The sequence below is a fragment of the Lissotriton vulgaris genome, chromosome 5, assembly GCF_964263255.1.
Source record: "Lissotriton vulgaris chromosome 5, aLisVul1.2, whole genome shotgun sequence".
NCBI lineage: Eukaryota > Metazoa > Chordata > Amphibia > Caudata > Salamandridae > Lissotriton > Lissotriton vulgaris.
This window is the reverse complement of record NC_141693.1, coordinates 89,154,336-89,176,487: the sequence shown is the minus strand read 5'-3', so window position 1 is coordinate 89,176,487 and position 22,152 is coordinate 89,154,336. Positions and strand designations below refer to the sequence as shown.

At 48.8% G+C, this 22,152-nt stretch overlaps 1 protein-coding gene across 1 annotated transcript in view; it reads left to right on the top strand.

Annotated features, from left to right (window-relative positions):
* The first annotated feature begins 8,461 nt into the window (after positions 1–8,461).
* The window catches only part of LOC147710270 (protein crumbs homolog 2-like), a 356,125-nt gene continuing 342,434 nt past the window's right edge, over positions 8,462–22,152 (top strand). The window contains exon 1 of the mRNA XM_086920950.1: positions 8,462–8,749. Coding sequence (XP_086777076.1) covers positions 8,677–8,749 — 73 coding nt within the window. The 5' untranslated portion in view covers positions 8,462–8,676. The remainder of the gene's footprint in view (positions 8,750–22,152) is intronic.

Genomic DNA, 22,152 nt, shown 5'->3' with positions numbered 1-22,152 from the left:
GCGTCCATACACCGGTGATCACACCGAAATCGGTGGAAGACCTTCTGGATGGACAAGGGTGATGGGGTGAGCTACTTCATTTTGGGAGGGGGCCCGGCAGGGGGGTGGCGGATGCCGACAATTGATGCTGACTCCCGGGAGAGGGAGGGTGGGGTGCCCTGTTTTTGCCCCGAGGGTTTTTGGCACTGCTTTGGGCTTGCTTTAGTCCTGGTAGCCTGATCGTCGAGGGCCCACTGCCTCCGCCCGGCCCGCACCTGGCCCTTAAGGCCTTCCTACGGTGGCGACCGCAGGATTAGTGGGGGTTAGTGGGTTGTTGGAGGGTATGGTTTGGATGGGAACTAGATGGTGCTATTTGGGTCCTGTTCTGGGGGGGGTGGATGGGGGTTTGGTTCATTCTTGGGTTGTTCAGTTTTGGTTGGGGAAAATGGCCGCCATCAGTGCTGGGATGATTGCTATCCTTTCTTTGTTGGGACCCAGATGGGGAGACTTTGCGAGAACGATATGGGACAATGGCTGATGTTGCTAATCTGAAATGTGTTACTTGGAACGTGCGGGGGCTTCATACTATGTCCAGGCACCACAAAGTCCACGCTTATTTAGTGCGTAGGGGGGTACAAATGGCGCTGCTGCAGGAGACTCATCTGAACAAGGCGGAAGGGGCGGCGCTACAGCGTAGGTGGAGGGGGCAGGTCTTTTGCACTTCGTACTCCGCGTATGCCAGAGGGGCGCTGATTTGGGTTAGAGCTGGGGTTCCCTTCCAGATCACGAAAACAGTGATAGATCCAGAGGGGCGTTATGTGGCTATCTCGGGCACTTTGGGAGGGAGGGACTTAAACGTCTGCTGTGTGTACGCTCCTAATATAGACCAGACTGCCTTCCTTTCCAGGTTATCGGGCTCGTTGGCCCACTTCTTCTCCGGGCCCCTTCTGCTCGGGGGAGATTTCAACTCAGTAGTGGATGTAGACACTGACCGCTCGCATCCACCCCTTCCCGATTCTCCGGTCCGTCGCTTGGCTAAGGGTCGTAGGGACTGGCAGACCCACTGGGGTCTAACGGATATCTGGAGAGCGCACCACCCCACATCTAGGGACTATTCCTACTTTTCGAGCCTCCATGAGTTGCATGTTAGACTGGACGGATTTCTTGGCTCGCCCGAACTGGTTTCGGCAGCGGTCCGATCTGAATATTTGTCCAGAACCATATCAGACCATAACCCCCTCCTGCTGGACCTTCGTTGGTTCCCCGGGGCGCCTGCGGTGCCCACCTGGAAATTACGGCCCGAGATCCTTGAGGACAGTGTTTTCAGGGCGGACCTGGGTGATAAGGTCTCAGAGTACTTTGCGTCCAACGGTGGCACCGCGAGCACGAGAGCGTTAGAGTGGGACGCTTTTAAGGTGGTGGTGAGGGGTTACTGTATTTCTAAAAAGGTAGGCATGAGGCGAGTTATCCTCGCCGACCTAGATGCAGCGGACCGGAAACTCCGCGAGCTGGAAATTCGCCACCTCGGGCGCCCTGAATTACAGGTACGCACGGCGGAGGCGAAGGAGGCGGTGGCGGCGGAAGTCGAACGGCTTCGCTGTTTTGACTACAAGGCCTATACGGTTCGGTCCATCGCAGAGGGGGATAGATCGAGCGCGTTGCTGGCATGGCTGGCCAACCCTACGCGTCAGTCCTCATTGACGACATCTATGCGCAAGGCAGACGGAACCGAGGTGTACACTCAGCCTGAGATTCTGAGCTGCTACCGGCAATATTACGAACGGTTGTACCGCAGTCGCTCAGCCCGAGACCCTGACCTGCTCGATAATTATTTACGGCCACTGGAGCTCCGAACAGTGGAGCAGGATGTGGCGAAAGCCCTGGGGTCCGACATGGAACTAGGAGAGATCCGTAGCGCCATTAAAAGGATGGCGAGGAATAAGACCCCGGGCCTGGACGGCCTTCCTGTGGAGTTTTATGCAGCTTATGCTGACCTCCTAGCCCCTAGGTTATTGGTAGTCTACAGAGAGGCGAAGAGGCTCGGGCGACTCCCGAGCTCGATGTGCGAGGCGTTGGTGGTTCCACTCCTCAAACCCGGAAGGGACTCATCCGACCCGGGGTCTTACCGTCCCTTTTCAATGCTAACGGTTGACTATAAAATACTGAGCAGTATCTTGGCCTCGAGGCTGCTGGGACACATGAGCTCCCTGGTGCATGAGGACCAAGCTGGTTTTATCCCTAGGCGTAACACGACCATGAACATTCGCAGGTTGTTCCGCTTGCTAGGGGAGCCGCTTGTGGATGCCCCGTGCCCGGTTGTCTTATCGGTAGACCTAGAGAAGGCTTTTGATAGCCTGGAATGGGACTACCTTTGCACTGTGCTACGGAGGTTCGGCCTCGGTGAGGGCTTCGTCAGATGGACCACGGTTCTCTATGCCTCTGCATCGGCCAGGGTTCGGGCGGGACCACTGATTTCCTCACAATATCCGGTGGAACGGGGCACGAGGCAGGGATGTTCGCTATCCCCACTTCTCTTTGCGCTGGCGGTGGAGCCACTCGCGCTGCATCTCCGATCGGGAGCCCATTATACGGGCCTTTGGACTCCTTCGGGCCCGCACTATATTTCGCTGTATGCAGACGACCTGCTGCTCTTCCTAGAGAACCCGCTCGCCGCCCTACATGGAGCTGCGACGGCGCTCACGGAGTTTGGGGAGGTCTCGGGCCTCCGGGTGAATTGGACTAAGACCTGTCTTTTCCCGGTTCGCAAGGGCACCCCCGCCCCTACTCTGAGTAGGGAGATTAGATGGGAACCCGACTGCTTTAAGTACCTGGGGGTGTACGTCTATCACGAACCATCCGACCTCCTCGATGGGAACATTGCCCGCAGCACCCGAGCACTTCGAGGCTGTATGGACTTCTGGGCCACGCTACCGCTCTCAGTGGCAGGGCGGATCGCTTTGCTTAAAATGGTGGCGCTTCCCCTGTTGTTATATTATTTCCGGACACTACCGATTTGGGTCCCACCGGCCACGTTTCGACTGCTACGATCAATGACAGTCGGATTCCTCTGGGGCTCGGGCCGCCGACGGGTGGCCCTCAAGACCCTGATGAGGCCGAACGATGAGGGTGGGCTTGCGGTGCCGGACTTTGAAAAGTATTATTTAGCGGCGCAGCTCCAGACCTTCACCCAGGAGATCGCCCGGGAATTCCGGGGCCCAGAAGACAGAAGGGGGACGGGTATGGCCAGGCATGTTCTCTCCTTCATAGCGCTGCGACAACGTTTGGCCCTACCGGACTTGTCGCTGGAGGAGCGGACCGTTCGCCTGTGTTGGAACCGAGCACACGCCCGGGGCCATCTGAAAACACCGTATGCGCCCGAAATACCTTTGGGGATGCTGACGGCCTTCCCCCATGGCGGCGATTGGTCACGATTGGCGAACTGGGAGGACGCCGGCTTACAGCTAATAGGGGACCTGTATGAGGACGGGGCGCTCTTGCCCTTTCAGGAGCTCATTGATCGCTTCGAGATCCCCCGCGGCGACTTTCTGCTGCACTCGGCCCTTGTCCGAGCGATCCAGGCGCACTGGAAAAGCGGGCAGGAGGAACCCACTTTATCTCCGGTGTGCCAATACGTGATGATGTCTGCGGGCACGGTGAAGGCGGTCACTTGCCTTTACGGCAGACTGATCAACGAGGGGCTGGCTCCCCTCACTACATTGAGAAACCGCTGGGAGGAGGACATTGGCAAGGAGATCCCGGAAACGACCTGGTCCCAGCTGGTGCGGCGAGCCTGGAAGGGCACACGCCACGCCCGCTTTCAACTGGTCCACTATTACGTGCTCCATAGAGCATATCTGACCCCGGTGAAAATCAGACGATATTTTGCTACGAATTCGGCGGACTGCCCCAGGTGCACAGCCCAGGAGGCGGACCTTCTCCACATGCTGTGGGCCTGCCCGGGATTGTCATCCTACTGGGTAGAAGTGGGGAAGACCCTGGAGGAGGTGACGGGGAGGTCCTTATCGTTTGACGCGGCGGTGGGACTCCTGCACTGGTTCCCTCATACTCCCAAGAATAAAATATCCAGCAAATTCATCGACTTAGGGCTACTCCTTGCTAAACGAGAGGTGACCAGGAACTGGAAGGCACGAGTTGGTCCGACAGGAAGCCGATGGCACAGCGAACTCTTGAAGTGGGCGGCGGGGGAGAGCACGCTAAGATACCAGCTAGCTTGGAGGCAGCGTAATGAGAAGGCGCAGGAGGCAGCGCTGGAGTGGGAAACGTTAGTGCAGGCCCTTAGGGATTATTGCGCCCCCAGCGACTCTGAAGGTGAGGAAGCGGCTCGCCCCATGTCCCAATAAACGATTGCACTTTCAGACATGTTGCTTTCCCCATGGGTCCCTTAGCAGATCCTGTTGCGGTTGTTACCGGGCGCTGATGGCGGGGTTGGGTAGGGTTTTCTTTGGTTTGTAGCGTTTTGAGGGTGGGGTTTTTCTTTCTGGGTTTATAGGCTTGTTTGGAAAAGCAGATGACGGACAGTGGATCATCCGGACCAGCTTCGACATCCTTCTGAGCCCCCATTGAATTTCGCCGCCCGACCCCAGGGTTGTGGGCCGAATGGCTGTGTAAGAAACTTACGGCGGGGGGACGGAGGGTTGTATCTCATTGATTTTGCTTGTGCTATAATGCTGGTCGATTATGTAACGATTTACTGATTCCTGCAATAAAAATATATTTAAAAAAATAAATAAAAAATTGCGCCCAGTGCACACAGTGCCTTTGCCCCTCTGCCTCTAGGCGCCTGCCCAAACTCCCCTCTGACCTTGCTTGCAGTCTGGGTGATACTCAAGTCTCCAGGGCCACGGGAAACAAAAACACATCGACTCAGAGCTGGAGACATTATGAATGCCTGGGAGGTGGTTTATTCCATATCTAATACAGTGTATGCTATTTTAACCGAATATGGAATTTTGCCTTCTCATTGGTCCAAGGGCCGGGACAGCTTTGTAAAGTCGGTGTGTATGACGTCAGTTCAAGTCCCTGCTCACACACATTGAGCACAAGAACCCTGTGGGTCAGTGACAGACAATGACACAAGGTCTGCAGTGACGCCCACCTCACTGGTTGTGACATGTTGCACTATAGTTGTGAGTTGTCAGTAGAACAAGTGATGATTAAAGGGTTATCTGGTGTTCTGAAACTATCTGTACTGGGACTGGGACTGAACCAATCTGCTCTGCCCTGTGCTCCAGGCTCGCTGGCGAGAAGACAAGACGTGCTATCCGTGAACACTGCGATTCTGGGAGGCAGCGACAATGCTACACAAGAACCACAAGCACTGCCTGTGCCGGTCTGCTGGTGGGAGTCAGCAGTTACCGAGCTCCGTCCCCCGCCACACCCTCGCCTTGACACTGCCAGTGCCACACTCAGCCAGCTTACTCCGGCACACGCAGGCTAGCTACCACTCTAGATGGCATCAAGATTTCCAGCCAAGTTAGCACCAGATAGGCAGGGCAACTGGAATTATGCGGCAGAGGAGGCCCAAATATTGCTGCAGAGTTGAGTAAATTATGAAGCAAGAATGGGTACATTTTGCGGCATAATTCCTCTATATTACTTCACTATTTTGTCATTTTCAAACTTGTTAAGACTGCCTGGACATTGGGTGCACCTCATTAGTACCAGTTTAACACCTAAACATAGCAATAAGCAACAAAACTGTAGCTTTTCAGCCTTTTCAAAGGGCCTTCCCCTGCACTGACCGTCCTGAATTTGCACCCGTGCTAATTGGTCACTCTAAATGTGGCAAATGTATAATTATGCGAAAATCGCCGTGGCCGCACAATGGCATAATTCCAGTGGCCCTGCCTATAGGTCCCAATGCATACATGCATACAGTACAAGTACACACAGTACTCAATGCCACCACTTAGCTCTCTCCTCCCCTAAACTCTCGCTTTCTCACTGCCATGCACGTACTCAGACACCTTCCTCACGCACATGCACACTAGCTAACTCTAGAGATGACGCATTCATTGTACTTGTGCAGCGGTCCTTGCCTTCCCGGACAAGTTTGCACCCTGTAGGTCCCAATACATCCATTCATACAGTGCTGCAGGGCTGGCGCTAGGCATGGGCAGCGTGGGCAGCTGCCCAGGGCCTCGCACTCAGCCCACCAGCATGGGGCCCTGGTCATGTGCTCTGTTGTTTCACTATCTCCTTGCAATTAGGGTCTATGGGAGGGGTACCCTCCCTGGGCCTCTCAGGGATGGTGTCTGGAGGCCTAGGGGAGGGAGACACTTCCCCTTATCCCAATTGCAAGGAGACCCATTCAGAGACACTGCGGGAGGCCCATTGTACAGGATTTTAGCGCCCCCACAGTGCTACCAGCAATTCTTACACCCATCAGGCTGGAGGTGTGAGAATTGCTTGGCAGCTGAAAGTTACAACTGTGGGGCGCTAAAATCCTGACCAATGGGCCTCCTGCGGTGTCTCTGAATAGGGTCACTTAAGTAAATTAGAGGCGCCTCCACATTCACTTTTGGCCCAGGGCCTCTCAAATCACAGAACCGGTCCTGCAGTGCAGAGCACACAGCACTTAAAAGCACCACCACTCGCACACATGCTTCCAGTCACACGCTCATCCAAACCCACTCGCCAAAGAGCACCAACGCTCTTCCCCGTGGCCACCTCTGACACTATGGGCCGCTCACTCACTAGCACTCCAACCTTCACTCCGTTCTCTCCATCAGCCACTCACTCCCCATAATGGGGCTCCTCCAGTCACCGACACACTCATTCTCACCATCATTCTGATGAGCGGCCGCTGGACCTGAGGGGTCCCTGCAAGGGGGTCTATGTGGAGTGACTGGGTTTTTTAAAACTCTTGTGGCAGGGGGAGCAGGTCACATCATACAGGAGGGGCTGTCACCTTATGGGTATATTTTCTTACCTTGCCTTCTCCCCTGGGCCAACCTAAGCATGTAGCCACTTCATGACCCAAAGTGTCAGTTCCTTCGTGTCCCAAAATTGTGCAGTCTTAAAATTAAGCTTATTTTCAAATCAGTTTATCTTTATGAAGCCATCATTTCAAAATAAGTGTTAACACACTTACACCTTAATCCAAGTAATACAGGTATTAGATCAGGTTTGCACTATGTGCACGGTCACTAGATTTATGTGGCGGGGAGAATTAAATTATGTGGCAGGGGAGAACTAAATTAAGCTGCAAGAGAGGCAAACTATGTGGCGTAATGCAATACATTTTAATGTAGCATTACTGAATTATTTTACAATTTTTGCACAAGTTAACACAATTTTACCTCACTACTACCAGTTGAACTTCCACTTACAACAATAAGTATCAAAAGGTAATTAGTCAATATTTCCAAAGGGCATTCCACTGTATGGCAACACGTGTTTCTGTGTTTATAGTAACTTTTGATCCATCTGGGCTTGAAAGATATTTTTTGTTAAAATCTTGCATATCATGCAGCAGAAGATGGATTATGTGGCAAATGCGGTAAATCCATAATTGTGCGGGAAACTGCGTGACCGAAGAATCACATAACTCCAGTGGATTTGAATATATGAAATCAATAGTGTGAGACCTGGAGGTTTATATGTTACACCAAGGAGGTAAGAGGCACACCAATAATATAATAAATACTATTAATTGATCTTAGGGCTGAAGGACTATGTTAAGCCAACATGTCAGCAGGCATGCCCGGCTCCCCTTCATGTGCTACATTTGGTGATACACACCACGGCGCAGCTGCTTTCACAACAGATGTGCTTTGCAGAGAATTGTCTGGATGAGTAAACTTTGTTTTTTCCAGTATGGTGAGCACAGGGGTTCCATAAATTAACCCAACCCCTTGAAAGTCTTGTTTTGAGCTCTGGTGTCTTTTGTGACCACAGAGCTGCAGGGCTGCGGAGTCAGGTGCCCCCACTAGCAGCCTCCCCTTCCCCCACCCCCGTGGTAACAGGCAGACCCCCTGTGCCGGTGTTCAGCGTCAGATTAAAAACGAAGGGGAAACCGGACATACCCAACAATGGGGCGCAGCTTGGGGGCAACTTCTTTTGTTAACGCAGACTACTAGAAAGTGTGAACCCAGCAAGGCGGGAGAATCTTTCGAAGCGGTCTGCTTGTTTGTGCTGTGAGACAGTAAAACCCGCTCATATAAATACGAAAAAACAGTGAAATGTTCAACAAACTATGCTAGTTGGATTGGCACAAAATAGCGGATTTGTATATAGCGCTTTATAACGCACGTCTGGTGCTTTGAAGCGCTGTAGTCAGGTGTTCTTAGTTTCGGACCTGAGCCTTCAGTGCTGGAGCACAGCTTCAGTGAGCTAGGCTGCCTTGTGCGCCTTGCGCCCGTGTCCTGGAGAGCGCCTTCTGCACGTCCCGTTGAACGCTCGGTGCAGCGTCATCTCTTCCAGTCCGCGCTCTCCAGGGATCCAGTCCAGGGTTTACCGCCCCCTCAAGTGGGACGAGCACTTTCGGAGTGGACAGTGACTGTCCACAGCCCGGGTGCTGCTTGCGAGCCCACAACGAGTGCAGCGCCTCGGAGCCCCCTTTCTTCTCACTTCCAAGCAACTTTCTGAAAAGTGGGCCACAGACACCGGATTTTTCCGCACACAGACTCGGAATCTTCTTGGAAACCTCAAGGACTCTTTGACCCCGACTGCTCCATGGATCGCCCGGGAGTTTCCACCCGCAGACACCGGACCGTTCTCTTCGTCCCACTTTCACTCATTGTTTGGGGTAAGTTTTCGGCCCTGCTGTTCTTGCTTGTAATGCGCGTGTTACGTACACAAAATGCCTCGTGCGCTGGGTTAACGCGGTGCAGTGGTTGGAACGATTTAATTACGCGTTGAACTCTCTGAGCTGTGAATGAGGTCCATGTGATATTACACCGTCTACCAGTCAGGGACGTTTATAAGGCATGACCAACGTGGGCAATTGCCCAGGGCCCCCACCTTCCAAGGGCCCCTCTGTGAAAGTGAACTTTCTCTCTGTTTGACCTCCGCCTCTCTCTCTTCACCATTTCTATTTTTCCATTTCAAGCACTGGTCCAGGTCATAACATATTTCAACTGTTGTGTTACCCTGTTAAAGTTTAATATATTTAAGTATTATTTAGCATCACAGAGGGTATACATTACTGTGATTGCAATTATTTAGCGCTTACACCCTGGTGAGGCGTCGATGCGCTTTTTGGCAATTTTCAGGGAATGGTTTATAACATTCAAACTTGTTCTGTACAAGTGCCCCCAAAATGTCTTGCCGGAGGCCCTCAAGATGACACTACTACCACAGCCTTTCATGCTTTTTCCAGCGGGGACCCGTCTGTCAATATGTGCCCTCCCTGCTCTGATTATGACCCCTTTTGGCGTGAACTATCTGCATGAAAGTGTGGCGGGGCCTTGGTATAGGAGTGGGGTGGGCACATTTTAGTGTTTCGGGGAGAACGGGAACTGTTTCCACGTCACAGTATTGAAAGAGTTAAAGGAAGGGACCGCTCTGATTTATTGGGGCGCTTCTCCCCACGGGTTCGGTTGCGGGGGGCACTTAAACTGAACACCCCCCAAGGTGGCAGCAAGGGGCTCGTGACTGTCCCTGGAGCCCCCAGACAGCATTGTAGGAAGAGGCAGTGTATGCGTTACTATGTATGAGTTACTGTTGCCGAAAGTACATGCCACATATTACAAGGGTTCTCCAAAATCCCCTTTTTTTGTTCCAGAGTTTAAGGAAAGCAGGTGCTGTAAATGTCATGATAACAATGTAATCGATGTTAAACAAACCCCTCGTGGCGTGCCACAGACGGAACTGCCTCATGGTGGTTAAATCATAGCTGTAAGTTAATATCTAAGTTAGTGGTACTCATTTTATCTGCTGACATAGATGAAAGTAGGAAGAGCCCATTCGAACATGTGTTGCCATGGTAACGGCAGTCGCTCAGCCCGAAGAGCTCTCTTACCCTCGCGGGACAAAGCCCGTCTCCAGAAACAATGTTACAAGTTTTATGGAACTTGCTGAGAAGAGAGCGCTGTGTGCCATAGTTTGTGGCTTCCGGGCACTGTGGCTAACGACGAGGCATATTTACTTGTAGGGCTGACCGAAGATTATTTTTATGAATGTACAGTAGAAAAGGCTCCTCTGTGATTGAAAGGTGGGACTAGTTAGCAGAAATAGTAACTTCTAGCCAAGCTGCTGTGTGAGCGTCCAGCGCTTGCGGCCCACATGGAAGATGTGTTTGGTGAGAACCAAGAGGGGCCCTGCAGAGTAGGGGGGGGGGGGGGGGGTGATTACATTTTGTTGTTGTTATTTTCTCCTATGTCTTTACTTGAAGCCTGCAATTGATGTAACTATGTAACCTGTAACACTCTGGTCCTCCTGTAAAGCGCTCTGATACCTCGGGGTATAGCCAGCGCTATACAAAACTTCTCAAAAAAATAAATATACATTCTGTGTCCTTGGCTCTAGGCCTGGAGCTGCCCCACCCCAGTGGTGGTTTGCCTTTATTTCCTACATTCTAAAAACACTTCAAGTACCAGATTGCAATGTAAGAGGAATTTGTCACACGCGACGTGGAGCTGAGTGAGATCTCTGAATGAACAGAATTGTCGCCTTCTCGGATACTCGAAGTGCTCACTCACTCATGGTTTTGAAAGGTGGTAAGTGTGTTCTCCACAGAAATTAGCATCAATTTTGCAAGATTAATATCCATTCTTTCCAGATCGTGGTACAGAGGACAGAGACATTTTAGTTGCAGTGAAGTTTCTTTATTTTTATTCATAAAACAAGGACAGCCGACACGTGTTTTGCCCCCTCTTGGCGATTTGCGCCGGGGCTTTCTCAAGGCTAGTTTAGCTTATTGACGTAAATGGTTGTGATTTCCATATAATTACAGTGTCCCAATTGCGAAAATATAATTCTTCAGAAATAAAACATTTTCTGGACTCTTCACTCCACTGGACAGGCCTCACCTCCTTGCCCCTCCCCTCGAGCACAAGAGAGCCTCGCCTCTTCGGCACCGCCCTTAACAGGCTAAACTAGCCTTGAGAAAGCCCCGGCGCAAATCGCCAAGAGGGGGCGAAACACGTGTCGGCTGTCCTTGTTCTATGAATAAAAATAAAGAAACTTCACTGCAACTAAAATGTCTCTGTCCTCCGTACCACGATCTGGAAAGAATGGATATTAATATTGCAAAATTGATGCTAATTTCCGTGGAGAACACACTTACCACCTTTCAAAACTGTTTCTTTACTTGAAGCCCAAGAGGTCCAGAGCTTCGAGTGTGTCTCCACCCACCCATCAACCCTACTTATTCAAGTGTTGTTCAAGCCTTGAAATCCTTGGACCTTTGCTACCCCATTCTCACTCACTCATGGTGTTAATGTACTCACGCGCCCAAAATGTTACCGTTCACAGCCTTGAGTATACATTTAATACTGAGTACCAAGTCGTGAGTTTCAGCCCCAGGGAGTGGAGTGATTCGGTCATACCGTGTGTTGGAGCTTTTATGGTGACGTGGTTCCCTGTGTGCTGGCGTCGGCCGAGCAGGTGTTGTGAATCAACAGTGCCAGGCTGAAGTCTTGCATCTGGGGGAGTGTGTAAACACGCCTAATGGAGCCAGATAAGGACCCATCAGTCTGTGCACCCCTCTTCATGCACACCAGAGCTCTGCCGAGGCTCCGGCGCAGCATTTATCACACTGTAGGGGAGAGTTTAAAGGTGGCTCGAGAGAGGGGGTGGGGGGGAGGGGCGCACTGTCACCCTGTGACCCCGCCACACTGGCCAGTTCTCCCCTGTTAAAGGAGACGCCCTCATCTTCAATTCAAATATTGCTGTATTGTGTCATTTCATGTCTCTGTTCCCAAAGCATCTCTTACTCCGGGGCTTACTCATTCGCCTTTTATTTGTCAGCGGGGGCTCCCTCTCCCATCCTCACCCTCAACCCCCATTTACTTTCTGCCCCTCTGTAGCGCTTTGACACAAAAGTGGGGCGTTTAAGCACTGCACAATTTCTCACCTTTACATATCATGTACCCACCTCCCATATGTTGTACACTCGCCCTATGATTAGTGCCTGCTGCCCTCTCATGTCCTTCTCTGCCTTATGTCTTCTTTTCCCACTCAGTGCTTTAAAGCAGAGTAGAGGAGTGGTAAAGCGCTATAGAAAATGAACAATATGACATATATGACTGACTGTTCTCTCTCTGTTACTCCTCATACTCCGCATCTCATGAGCCCCTATGCTGAAGTTGCCCCTGTGCTGGCAGTGCCTTTTTTGTAAAATAATTCGTGCCAGGGCCTTACGTTGTCTTCAGACTCACACGTGTGGCGCTATCTAATGTACTGTATCTTACTAAGCTCTTGTATCTGATGTTACTTGTAACGCAACAATCCTAAATGTAAAGCGCTCTGATACCTCTTGGGTCAAGTTCGCGCTATATAAAACTTTACAAATAAATAAATAAAATAAATAAGAGGTGCCAAATTTCGGGCTGTGCAGCTTTGATTCCAACTCATGCCTCTTTCATCCACCACCAAACACTCCCTGCCCCTCCATCCCACTCTTCCAGGTTCTTTTTCATCCCTGCTTTCTTTCTTTGTCATTGTTTTTCCTTCTTTCTTTTCCTCCTGCTTTCCCCGTGTTATGTTTTTCTCTCTCTCGCTCTGGCTGAAAGTTTGACGAGGACATACAAGTGCTGGTCCCCAAAAAATAAATAAATATCTATCTATCTATCAATCCCGAAGTGCACGGTATAATATGCTATTTATTACTATTGTTGAGTGTGGGAGGAGTCAAAACATGAGTGACAAAGCTTCGAATGGGTCAAGATCCGCCCAGCAATAGTATTAAACAGCGCGCGATTCCACGCACATCTGCATATATCGTTTATGCCGTTGTATTTTTTCATGTGTAATATGCCAGGGGTTAAACCTGTGCTGTATGGTAAGGTCACGCTGAAGAGGCCTTGTATTAAAGTGTTGGAAAGAATTAGGAAGGCAATAAAAAGTGTTTTTCCAGTGTCAAGAGTGTTCTGTAGTGGGGTAATAGAGTTCAATTTGACCTTTAGGCTGCAGTAATGAATGGGTGAATGTATGTTTACTAGTCACATACTCTAAATAAGGTGTTATTCGAGCACATTTTTTATTCACTGCTCTGGCATAAATATTGGTATAATTCAAAAATGAACTGATTTTAATAACGCCCCCTACATATATTTATTTTCTGAGCTTCTAAAGTTTTTAACCTTATATTGTGTAAAGGTTTTAAGTAACCACACAAATAAATTCATTCATTCATTCATACTGGTATAATTCATAGATCTAAGCTGGGGCATAGTGTGGTTGATCATATGAAACCCTCAGGGGTGGAATAAGGGGACGTGGTTTCTCTGGTGGCTGCAGCTGGCATCACCCTCTGCTTCACCGAAGGCCAGACAAAGGCCTCACGCGGTTGCTAATGTGTCACTTATTTCAAGTGCTGATGCGAGTTCCAAGGAGGGTTGCCATTTCTGCCTTGTTGTTATGGGAACGTGTCCTGCTGGGAGGACAACTCCCTGCCCCATCTCACACCCCCCCCCCCCCGGTTCCTAGTGGGGTCACTGATGAGGTGTTGTGAGGTAGAGTGAAGTTATAAAGTTTGTATGTTGTGCTGCGTGCTGCCAGGTCCGCTTCAGTGCGCTTACTGGTAACAATCACAAGCTGAGCACATAAGACAAGGAGAGTCTCGTGAGAACAGACAGAGCTTCAGTGCCCCATTGAGTCCCCCAAGAAGGACAGTGATATATGCCTGGGAGGCGAGAATAAAGGGAACCCCAGATTTACACCCTTTGTCACTATTTGAACTTTGATGAAGCAGGGTCTCTAGGACAGCATGGGTACATCCCAGAGTATTCTAGAAGGGCCCTTGGCACTGCCAGTGGGTGGCAAAGCTAACACAGAGCTGAGGGTCAGTGGGTTTCTTGGCACATAATTTAAAGGAGCCATGCAGCGAATGGTGCTACGATATCCTCAGGGGGCGCTTAGACATCACCAGTAATAGACATTCTGGTGCCCTAGATGTTGGCGAAGCAGGCATGGGAAGCAGGAACCTCAAAGTGGGTGGAAGGGAGGCATTGATTCTCCAATGCTTGTAGCTGGGCGGAAGGGAGGCAGTGGTTCACCAGAGCTTGTAGCTGGGCCGAAGAGAGGCAGTGGTTCACCAGAGCTTGTAGCTGGGCGGAAGGGAGGCAGTGGTTCACCAGAGCTTGTAGCTGGGCGGAAGAGAGGCAGTGGTTCACCAGAGCTTGTAGCTGGGCGGAAGGGAGGCAGTGGTTCACCAGAGCTTGTAGCTGGGCGGAAGGGAGGCAGTGGTTCACCAGAGCTTGTAGCTGGGCGGAAGGGAGGCAGTGGTTCACCAGAGCTTGTAGCTGGGCGGAAGGGAGGCAGTGGTTCACCAGAGCTTGTAGCTGGGCAGGAGAGAGGCAGTGGTTCACCAGAGCTTGTAGCTGGGCGGAAGGGAGGCAGTGGTTCACCAGAGCTTGTAGCTGGGCGGAAGGGAGGCAGCATGCAGCTGGGCAGAAGGGAGGCAGTGGTTCACCAGAGCTTGTAGCTGGGCGGAAGGGAGGCAGTGGTTCACCAGAGCTTGTAGCTGGGCGGAAGAGAGGCAGTGGTTCACCAGAGCTTGTAGCTGGGCGGAAAGGAGGCAGTGGTTCACCAGAGCTTGTTGCTGGGCAGAAGGGAGGCAGTGGTTCACCAGAGCTTGTAGCTGGGCAGAAAGGAGGCAGTGGTTCACCGAGCTTGTTGCTGGGCAGAAGGGAGGCAGTGGTTCACCAGAGCTTGTAGCTGGGCGGAAGGGAGGCAGTGGTTCACCAAAGCTTGTAGCTGGGCGGAAGAGAGGCAGTGGTTCACCAGAGCTTGTAGCTGGGCAGTAGGGAGGCAGTGGTTCACCAGAGCTTGTTGCTGGGCGAAAGGGAGGCAGTGGTTCACCAGAACTTGTAGCTGGGTGGAAGGGAGTTCTCAGTACACCAGTGTTTCACATGAGGGGGGAGGGATAGGATTTGGTTCACCAATGTTTGTAACTGGGTGAAAGAGAGGCCTTGGTTCACCAGTGTTTGGAAATGGGTGGAAGAAAAGTCTTCGTTCGCTAGAGCTTGTAACTTGGTGAGGAAGAGGTCTTGGCTCACCAGCACTTGTCTCTGGGTGGAAGAGAGGTCTCGGTTCACCAATGCCTTCCGATGGGGAGAAGAGAGGAATTCATACCCCAATGCTTGAGGCCTTGGTTCACCAGTGCTTGTAACTGGGTGGAAGAGAAGTCTCGGTTCACCAGTGCCTTCCAATGTGGAGAAGAAGAGAGGAATTCATTCCCCAATGCTTGAGGCCTTGGTTCATCAGTGATTGTAACTGGGTGCAAGAGAGGTCTTGGTTCACAATTCTTATACCTAGGTGGGAGAAAGGATTTGGTTCACCAATGTTTGTAACTGGGTGAAAGAGAGGCCTTGGTTCACCAGTGTTTGGTAATGGCTGGAAGAAAAGTCTTGATTCGCTAGTGCTTGTAACTTGTTGAAAGAGAGGTCTTGGCTCACCAGCGGTTGTAACTGGGTGGAAGAGAGGTTTCGGTTCACCAGTGCCTTTAAATGGGGGGAAGAGAGGAATTCATTCCCCAATGCTTGAGGCCTTGGTTCACCAGCGATTGTAACTGGGTGAAAAAGGGGCTTTCGTTCACAATGGTTGTAACTGAGTGGAAGAGAAGCCTTGGTTCACTAATGCTTGTAATTGGGTAGAAGAGAGTCCTCGGTTTACTAATGTTTGTGCATGGGTGAAAGCGAGGCCTTGGTTTACTAATGTTTGAGCATGGGTGAAAGTGAGGCCTTGGTTCACTAATGTTTGAGCATGGGTGAAAGCGAGGCCTTAGTTCACTAATGTTTGTGAATGGGTGAAAGCGAGGCCTTGGTTCACTAATGTTTGTACATGGATGAAAGCGAGGCCTTGGTTCACTAATATCTGTGCATGGGTGAAAGCGAGACCTTGGTTCACTACTGTTTGTGCATGGGTGAAAGCGAGGCCTTGGTTCACTAATGTTTGAGCATGGGTGAAAGTGAGGCCTTGGTTCACTAATGTTTGTGAATGGGTGAAAGCGAGGCCTTGGTTTACTAATGTTTGTGCATGGGTGAAAGCAAGGCCTTGGTTCACTAATGTTTGAGCATGGGTGAAAGCGAGGCCTTGGTTCACTAATGTTTGTGAATGGGTGAAAGCGAGGCCTTGGTTCACTAATGTTTGTGCATCGGTGAAAGTGAGGCCATGGTTCACTAATGTTTGTGCATCGGTGAAAGTGAGGCCATGGTTCACTAATGTTTGTACATGGGTGAAAGCGAGGCTATGGTTCACTAATGTTTGTACATGGGTGAAAGCGAGGCCTTGGTTCATTAATGTTTGTGCATGGGAGAAAGTGAGGCCTTGGTTCACTAATGTCTGTGCATGGGTGAAAGCGAGACCTTGGTTCACTAATGTTTGTGCATGGATGAAAGCGAGGCCATGGTTCACTAATGTTTGTACATGGGTGAAAGCGAGGCCATGGTTCATTAATGTTTGTGCATGGGTGAAAGGGAGGCCATGGTTCACTAATGTTTGTACATGGGTGAAAGCGAGGCCTTGGTTCACTAATGTTTGTGCATGGGTGAAAGTGAGACCTTGGTTCAATAATGTTTGTACATGGGTGAAAGCAAGGCCATGGTTCACTAATGTTTGTGCATGGGTGAAATTGAGGCCTTGGTTCACTAATGTCTGTGCATGGGTGAAAGCGAGACCTTGGTTAAATAATCTTTGTGCATGGGTGAAAGCGAAGCCTTGGTTCACTAATGTCTGTGCATGGGTGAAAGCGAGGCCTTGGTTCCCTAATGCTTCTAACTGGGTGAAAGCGAGGCCTTGGTTCACTAATGTCTGTGCATGGGTGAAAGCGAGGCAGGCCTTGGTTCACCAGGTTGTGTAACTGGGTGAAAGCGAGGCCATGGTTCACTAATGCTTGTAACTGGGTGAAAGCGAGGCCTTGGTTCACTAATGTTTGTGCATGGGTGAAAGCGAGGCCTTGGTTCACCAGCGATTGTAACTGGGTGAAAACGGGGCTTTCGTTCACAATGGTTGTAACTAAGTGGAAGAGAGGCCTTTGTTCACTAATGCTTGTAATTGGGTAGAAGAGAGTCCTCGGTTCACTAATGTCTTTGCATGGGTGAAAGCGGGGCCTTGGTTCACTAATGTCTGTGCATGGGTGAAAGCGAGGCTTGGTTCACTAATGCTTGTAACTGGGTGAAAGCGAGGCCTTGGTTCACTAATGTCTGTGCATGGGTGAAAGCGAGGCCTTGGTTCACCAGTGCGTGTAACTGGGTGGAGGAGAGGTCTTGGTTCATCAATGCTTGAAGCCGGAGGCCAGAGAGATCTCAGTCTTACACTGTAGGGCTCATCGCCGTCAACAAGACTATGCGCCGGTGTGGCTTCTCCATTTTGTGGAGTGATTTCGAATGCATTTCCCATGAATCATCCTTCCGGGCGCTGCACTTTCGCTCTTCGCAGTGGTGGCTGGTGCAGGGAGCCTCTTGGAACCCGTCGGGGTGGAGGATGGAAGGGAGGCAGCAGCAGGCATCCTTTTGTTAGAAGTAACCATGGCCACCGGGATGCAGAGGAATGCAGCGAGTGAGCTGAAACTCTTCGTAGGCAGGCTGGGGCGGGGCAGACGGGGTGGCAGTTGGGGGAGAATTCGAGTTGAAGGGTTGAAGGAGAATGATTGAAAAAAATAACTGAAATCACAAACAAACCGGGTGAGAACTTTGGAAATGTACAGTGACTTGGCCGAGTACCAGGCTGCGAGTTATTACTTCCTGGCTGGCTTCAAATCTTTTGTGAATGTGTACTTTGTGTCTAAATGTAGACGTTTTGTCTATCAGTTATTTCTTGTTCTTAAATGTCTTTACCGATTTTTTGGCATATTTTTACTGAATTATTGTTTTTGCTTTGAAACTATGTATAGGAGATAGTCTGGAACTCTAGATGTGCTTTATAAATAAATATTTAAGCCAAACTATTGCTTTGTATGCCACAAAATCATGTTCTATAAACTGTTAATTAACATCAACTAATTAAATTGCTACAGTGAAGACTCTGTATATATACCCAATCGGACTGCTTGTGAGTTCAAAAGGGAGTTCATGTAGCTCCTATTGCAAACTTCAGTCCTCACAGCACTAGGTTATGGCTATCATTGATGCAGTAGCTACACTGGCACTGAAGCCCAGGTGTGCGAGGAACTTACCGAACCAACTCCTCCAAGGTAGATGCACTCACCGAGATTATAACTGTTCACCGGGTCATGGGTCCCCATCTTTTCTTTCCTTCATTAGGGCCCACAGCGCCCATGCAATGTCACTTCATTTATTTGCTGTGGCCTAGCCAGTATCAGCTCAAGGTTGGCTCCTGTGGCACACCATTGGCACTAACCACACAAATATACTAAAATGTAAACACGTGCTGCCATGGGCACACCGAAACTTGATCACAAAGTTATGTTCATAGCTAAGTTGAACTTAGGTGTGTGTGCAAATGCTTTCACTTACAAGTGTGACCTCATGTTCACTATCAAGCATGAATTTGTAATCATAAATGGACTTGCTCATACCTAATAATAATATTAATAATGCACACTAATATGTTATGTAATGTGTGAACAAATCTTCTCCAAGGGCAGAGATGGCAGCCTAAGTAGGAGAGCAAACATACATTTGCAGGTCTGTGAGCATTCCCCAAGTTTTGGCTGGCACATTCCCACCGTGAAAACAGTGCAAGATTGACTCCTGTCAAGAGCAGGAGCGGATCCCTGTCTAGGACTGGAATGGGAAGAAAACACTCCCAGCGTTGGTGGGGAATGGGCTTCCCCACTGGAAAAATATCTTTACTATAGTGAAACAAATACAAGAAGCGCAAAACAACCTGATGTGCACATTTAGTCAGTCATAAATGTATATTTGCTCTATTTAGGCGTGTGTTCAGGTGTGGGTCACGCACTCCTCAGTTGAATTCGGAGTAAGTAAGTTGCGGTGTGCCTCAGTGGTATCACCCCCTGACAAGGAAGGTGTAGGAATCAAAATTGGTGGTTGGTGACACCTGGCGTAGGTGTCAACTCCCTGAGCACAACCTCAGGAAACACGTGGTGTTTCTATGAATTGTAATCCAAACAGTTGTCAATAAAGTTGAACCAAAATTGTTGTTGCTTGTCTCATATTTAATTCACAATGAATTTCATCAATTTCCACGAAGCACCAACATATGTATACATCCAGAAACTACGTTTGGTGATAGTATCCCAATGCATTTCGGACACATGGTCCTTCGTCAGGGGAATCCTAAACAAAATAAAATAAAGCAATCTAAGTATAATTCACTCGGTAGCAAGTCTCTTATCAGTTGAATAAAGTTCTAACGGTTATGCATGTAAGTTTAACCAAAGTAATGTATAATGCATGCGGCACGTTTCGAAAATCTGTGTTAAATATACTAACTAACAAACTGTCACTGTTAGTGTAACGTGAATGAAAACAAACCCCATATACAAATTGAACGTGAGTAAAACGTATCACCGTGAGTATTCAATGTAGAGTGACAATAAAGAAGCCTATGTGCCTAAAAAATCTTCTCAGACAAAAAATCCACGTTGTAACCCGAATGGAAATAAAAGTGGTCACAAAAGTCTCTGACAATAAAAGTAGCGTTTCTATTAATCTCCGTTAGTGTGAGGTAGCCCCAATGCACCAAGGGTGAGCGTTTTAGCATCGAGATGATCGAGCATGAACAGCGTGAAAAACGGACACTTACTCTGAATTCAAAGTTGGGTCTCGCATTGAGACAGAACGCCCTTCGCCATTAGTGAAGCAACAAGCTCTCAGAGTGTGCGGAAGTGTATAAAGGCATGCAACGTACATAGAAAGAGGACTGTGTGTAAGCAGCCATCTTGAAGTGGTGAACCAGACGCCCGGAGGTGCGAGTGATCGGGGAATAGAAAAAAATGAACAATGTGAAACGGACAGGACCGATAAAGTTGAACACGAAAACAGAATACAAACAGAATAAAAATGAAAAGTTTAGGGGAAAGTATAGCCATGCGGAGGTTTAGCATAAGGTGAGCAATAGAAAAGCGGATAAGTCAAAATCGCGATGATAACCCAAGAAAAGGTAAACATAGTAGTGTGCCAACATTATGAACAACAATAAATACATGTCATAACCCTATGCATGAGAAGGTAAACAAATATGCTCAAAGGTAACATTGAAATTCCATACGATCATTGAGACCAGAAGGTTTCATTGATTGGAGGAATTTAATCCAATGGTTCTCCCGCTGTAGTAAAAAGTTGTTATTGTCTCTGTCGTCTCGCTTTTTCACCACCTCCACTGCAGCAAACCTCAATTGGCTGATGTTATGTCTGCTGTCCTTGAAATGTACAGCCAGATTGGATCTCATATTGACTGTCCTTATGTTACTCTTATGTTCATTGATTCTTTGTTTTAGCTTGCGTGTGGTCTTTCCAGTGTATACTAGTCCACACGGACATTTGACAATATAAACAACGTTCTCAGTGTCACAAGTAGCATTCAATCTCAATTTGATATCAGTTCCTTTCATCGGATGCTTGATCACCGGGCCTTTAATCATATTGTTGCAATTTTGACAATTAAGGCATGGTTGGTTGCCTTTGTATTGGATTGCTGTCGTTGGTTTGGGTTTCTTTATGATTTCCTTCAGGTTATTGCCTCGTTTGTAGGCAAATAGAGGCTGTTCACTGAAAATTCCGTTGAAATCCTGTTCTCCACAAATGATAGGCCAATGTTTTAAAATGGCATTCCTATAGGCCCTTGAGGACGCTGAGTATTTTGATACGACCACAGGTCTTTTTTTACTGTCCTGCTGTTTGGTGATTAGTGTTTCCTCCCGTGTGATATTATCACAACGTTCTTTAGCCTGGGCCAAAATGGCTTGTGGATATCCTCTCTTGGAGAAGCGTTCTACCATATCGGTTGCTTGTTCCTCATATTTGATGGTGTCAGAGGTGATACGTTTGACACGTAATAGTTGAGAGAATGGCAGGTGATTTTTCAGTGATTTTTGGTGAAAAGAACTGTAGTGCAACATGTTGTTTTTATCAGTTGTCTTTCTATAAAGATCAGTTTCTAAATGATCTTTGGATCTGGTCACTCTAACATCCAAGAAAGTGATCGATTGTTGACTCATTTCAGATGTAAATTGTATGCGGTCATTAATGAGATTGAGGTCAGTTACTGCCTTTTGTAACGAAACATGATCTCCTCGCCATAAGACGAAGATGTCGTCTATGTAACGCAGGAATGCCATGGCATGCTCGATCCAAGGTGTCTGGTTCAAGATATGGTTGTTTTCAAAGTATATCATGAAAGCATTGGCATAGACTGGTGCCGCGCAATTGCCCATAGATGTCCCGGACAACTGTGCGTAGAATTGGTCATCCCAAGAAAAATAGCTCTGGTAAAGGGTGAAGTGTGTCAATTGCATTAAAAATATTTGTAAATCGTGTGAAAGATCAGAGTGCACCAAGATGTTCTCGATTGCTTCCATGCCCAAGTCATGGGGAATGCTCGTGTACAAAGATTTGACATCTATTGAACATAACCAGATTGTCTCATTCTCTCCAAACTTGATCTCGTTAAGAATCTGTAAGAAGTGGGTTGTATCCTTGATGTATGTACCGGATTGCTGAATTAGGGGCTGGAGATACCTGTCAATAAATTTACCCGTGTTTTCATGAATGCTTCCCCGTGTAGACACGATGGGTCTGAAGGGAGGTCGGGTAATGCTCTTATGTACTTTAGGTAGCATGTACATGCTAGGTGTCCTTGGATTGTCTGGTGTCAAAAATCTCCTGGTTTTAGGTTCGATAGTTCCATTCTCTTCTGCCATGGTCAAGATGTTCAGCAATACCTCTTTGTAGCTGTTGGTAGGATTGACATGAATTGGATTATAGGTACTCTTATCCGAAAGGTGTTCTCGGACCTGCTCTTTGTAAAATGTGGTGTCCATCAGGACCAATGCACCCCCTTTGTCAGCGGTTTGGTATGTGATTTCTACTCTATTCGCTAAGTTGGCGAGCAGCGAATATT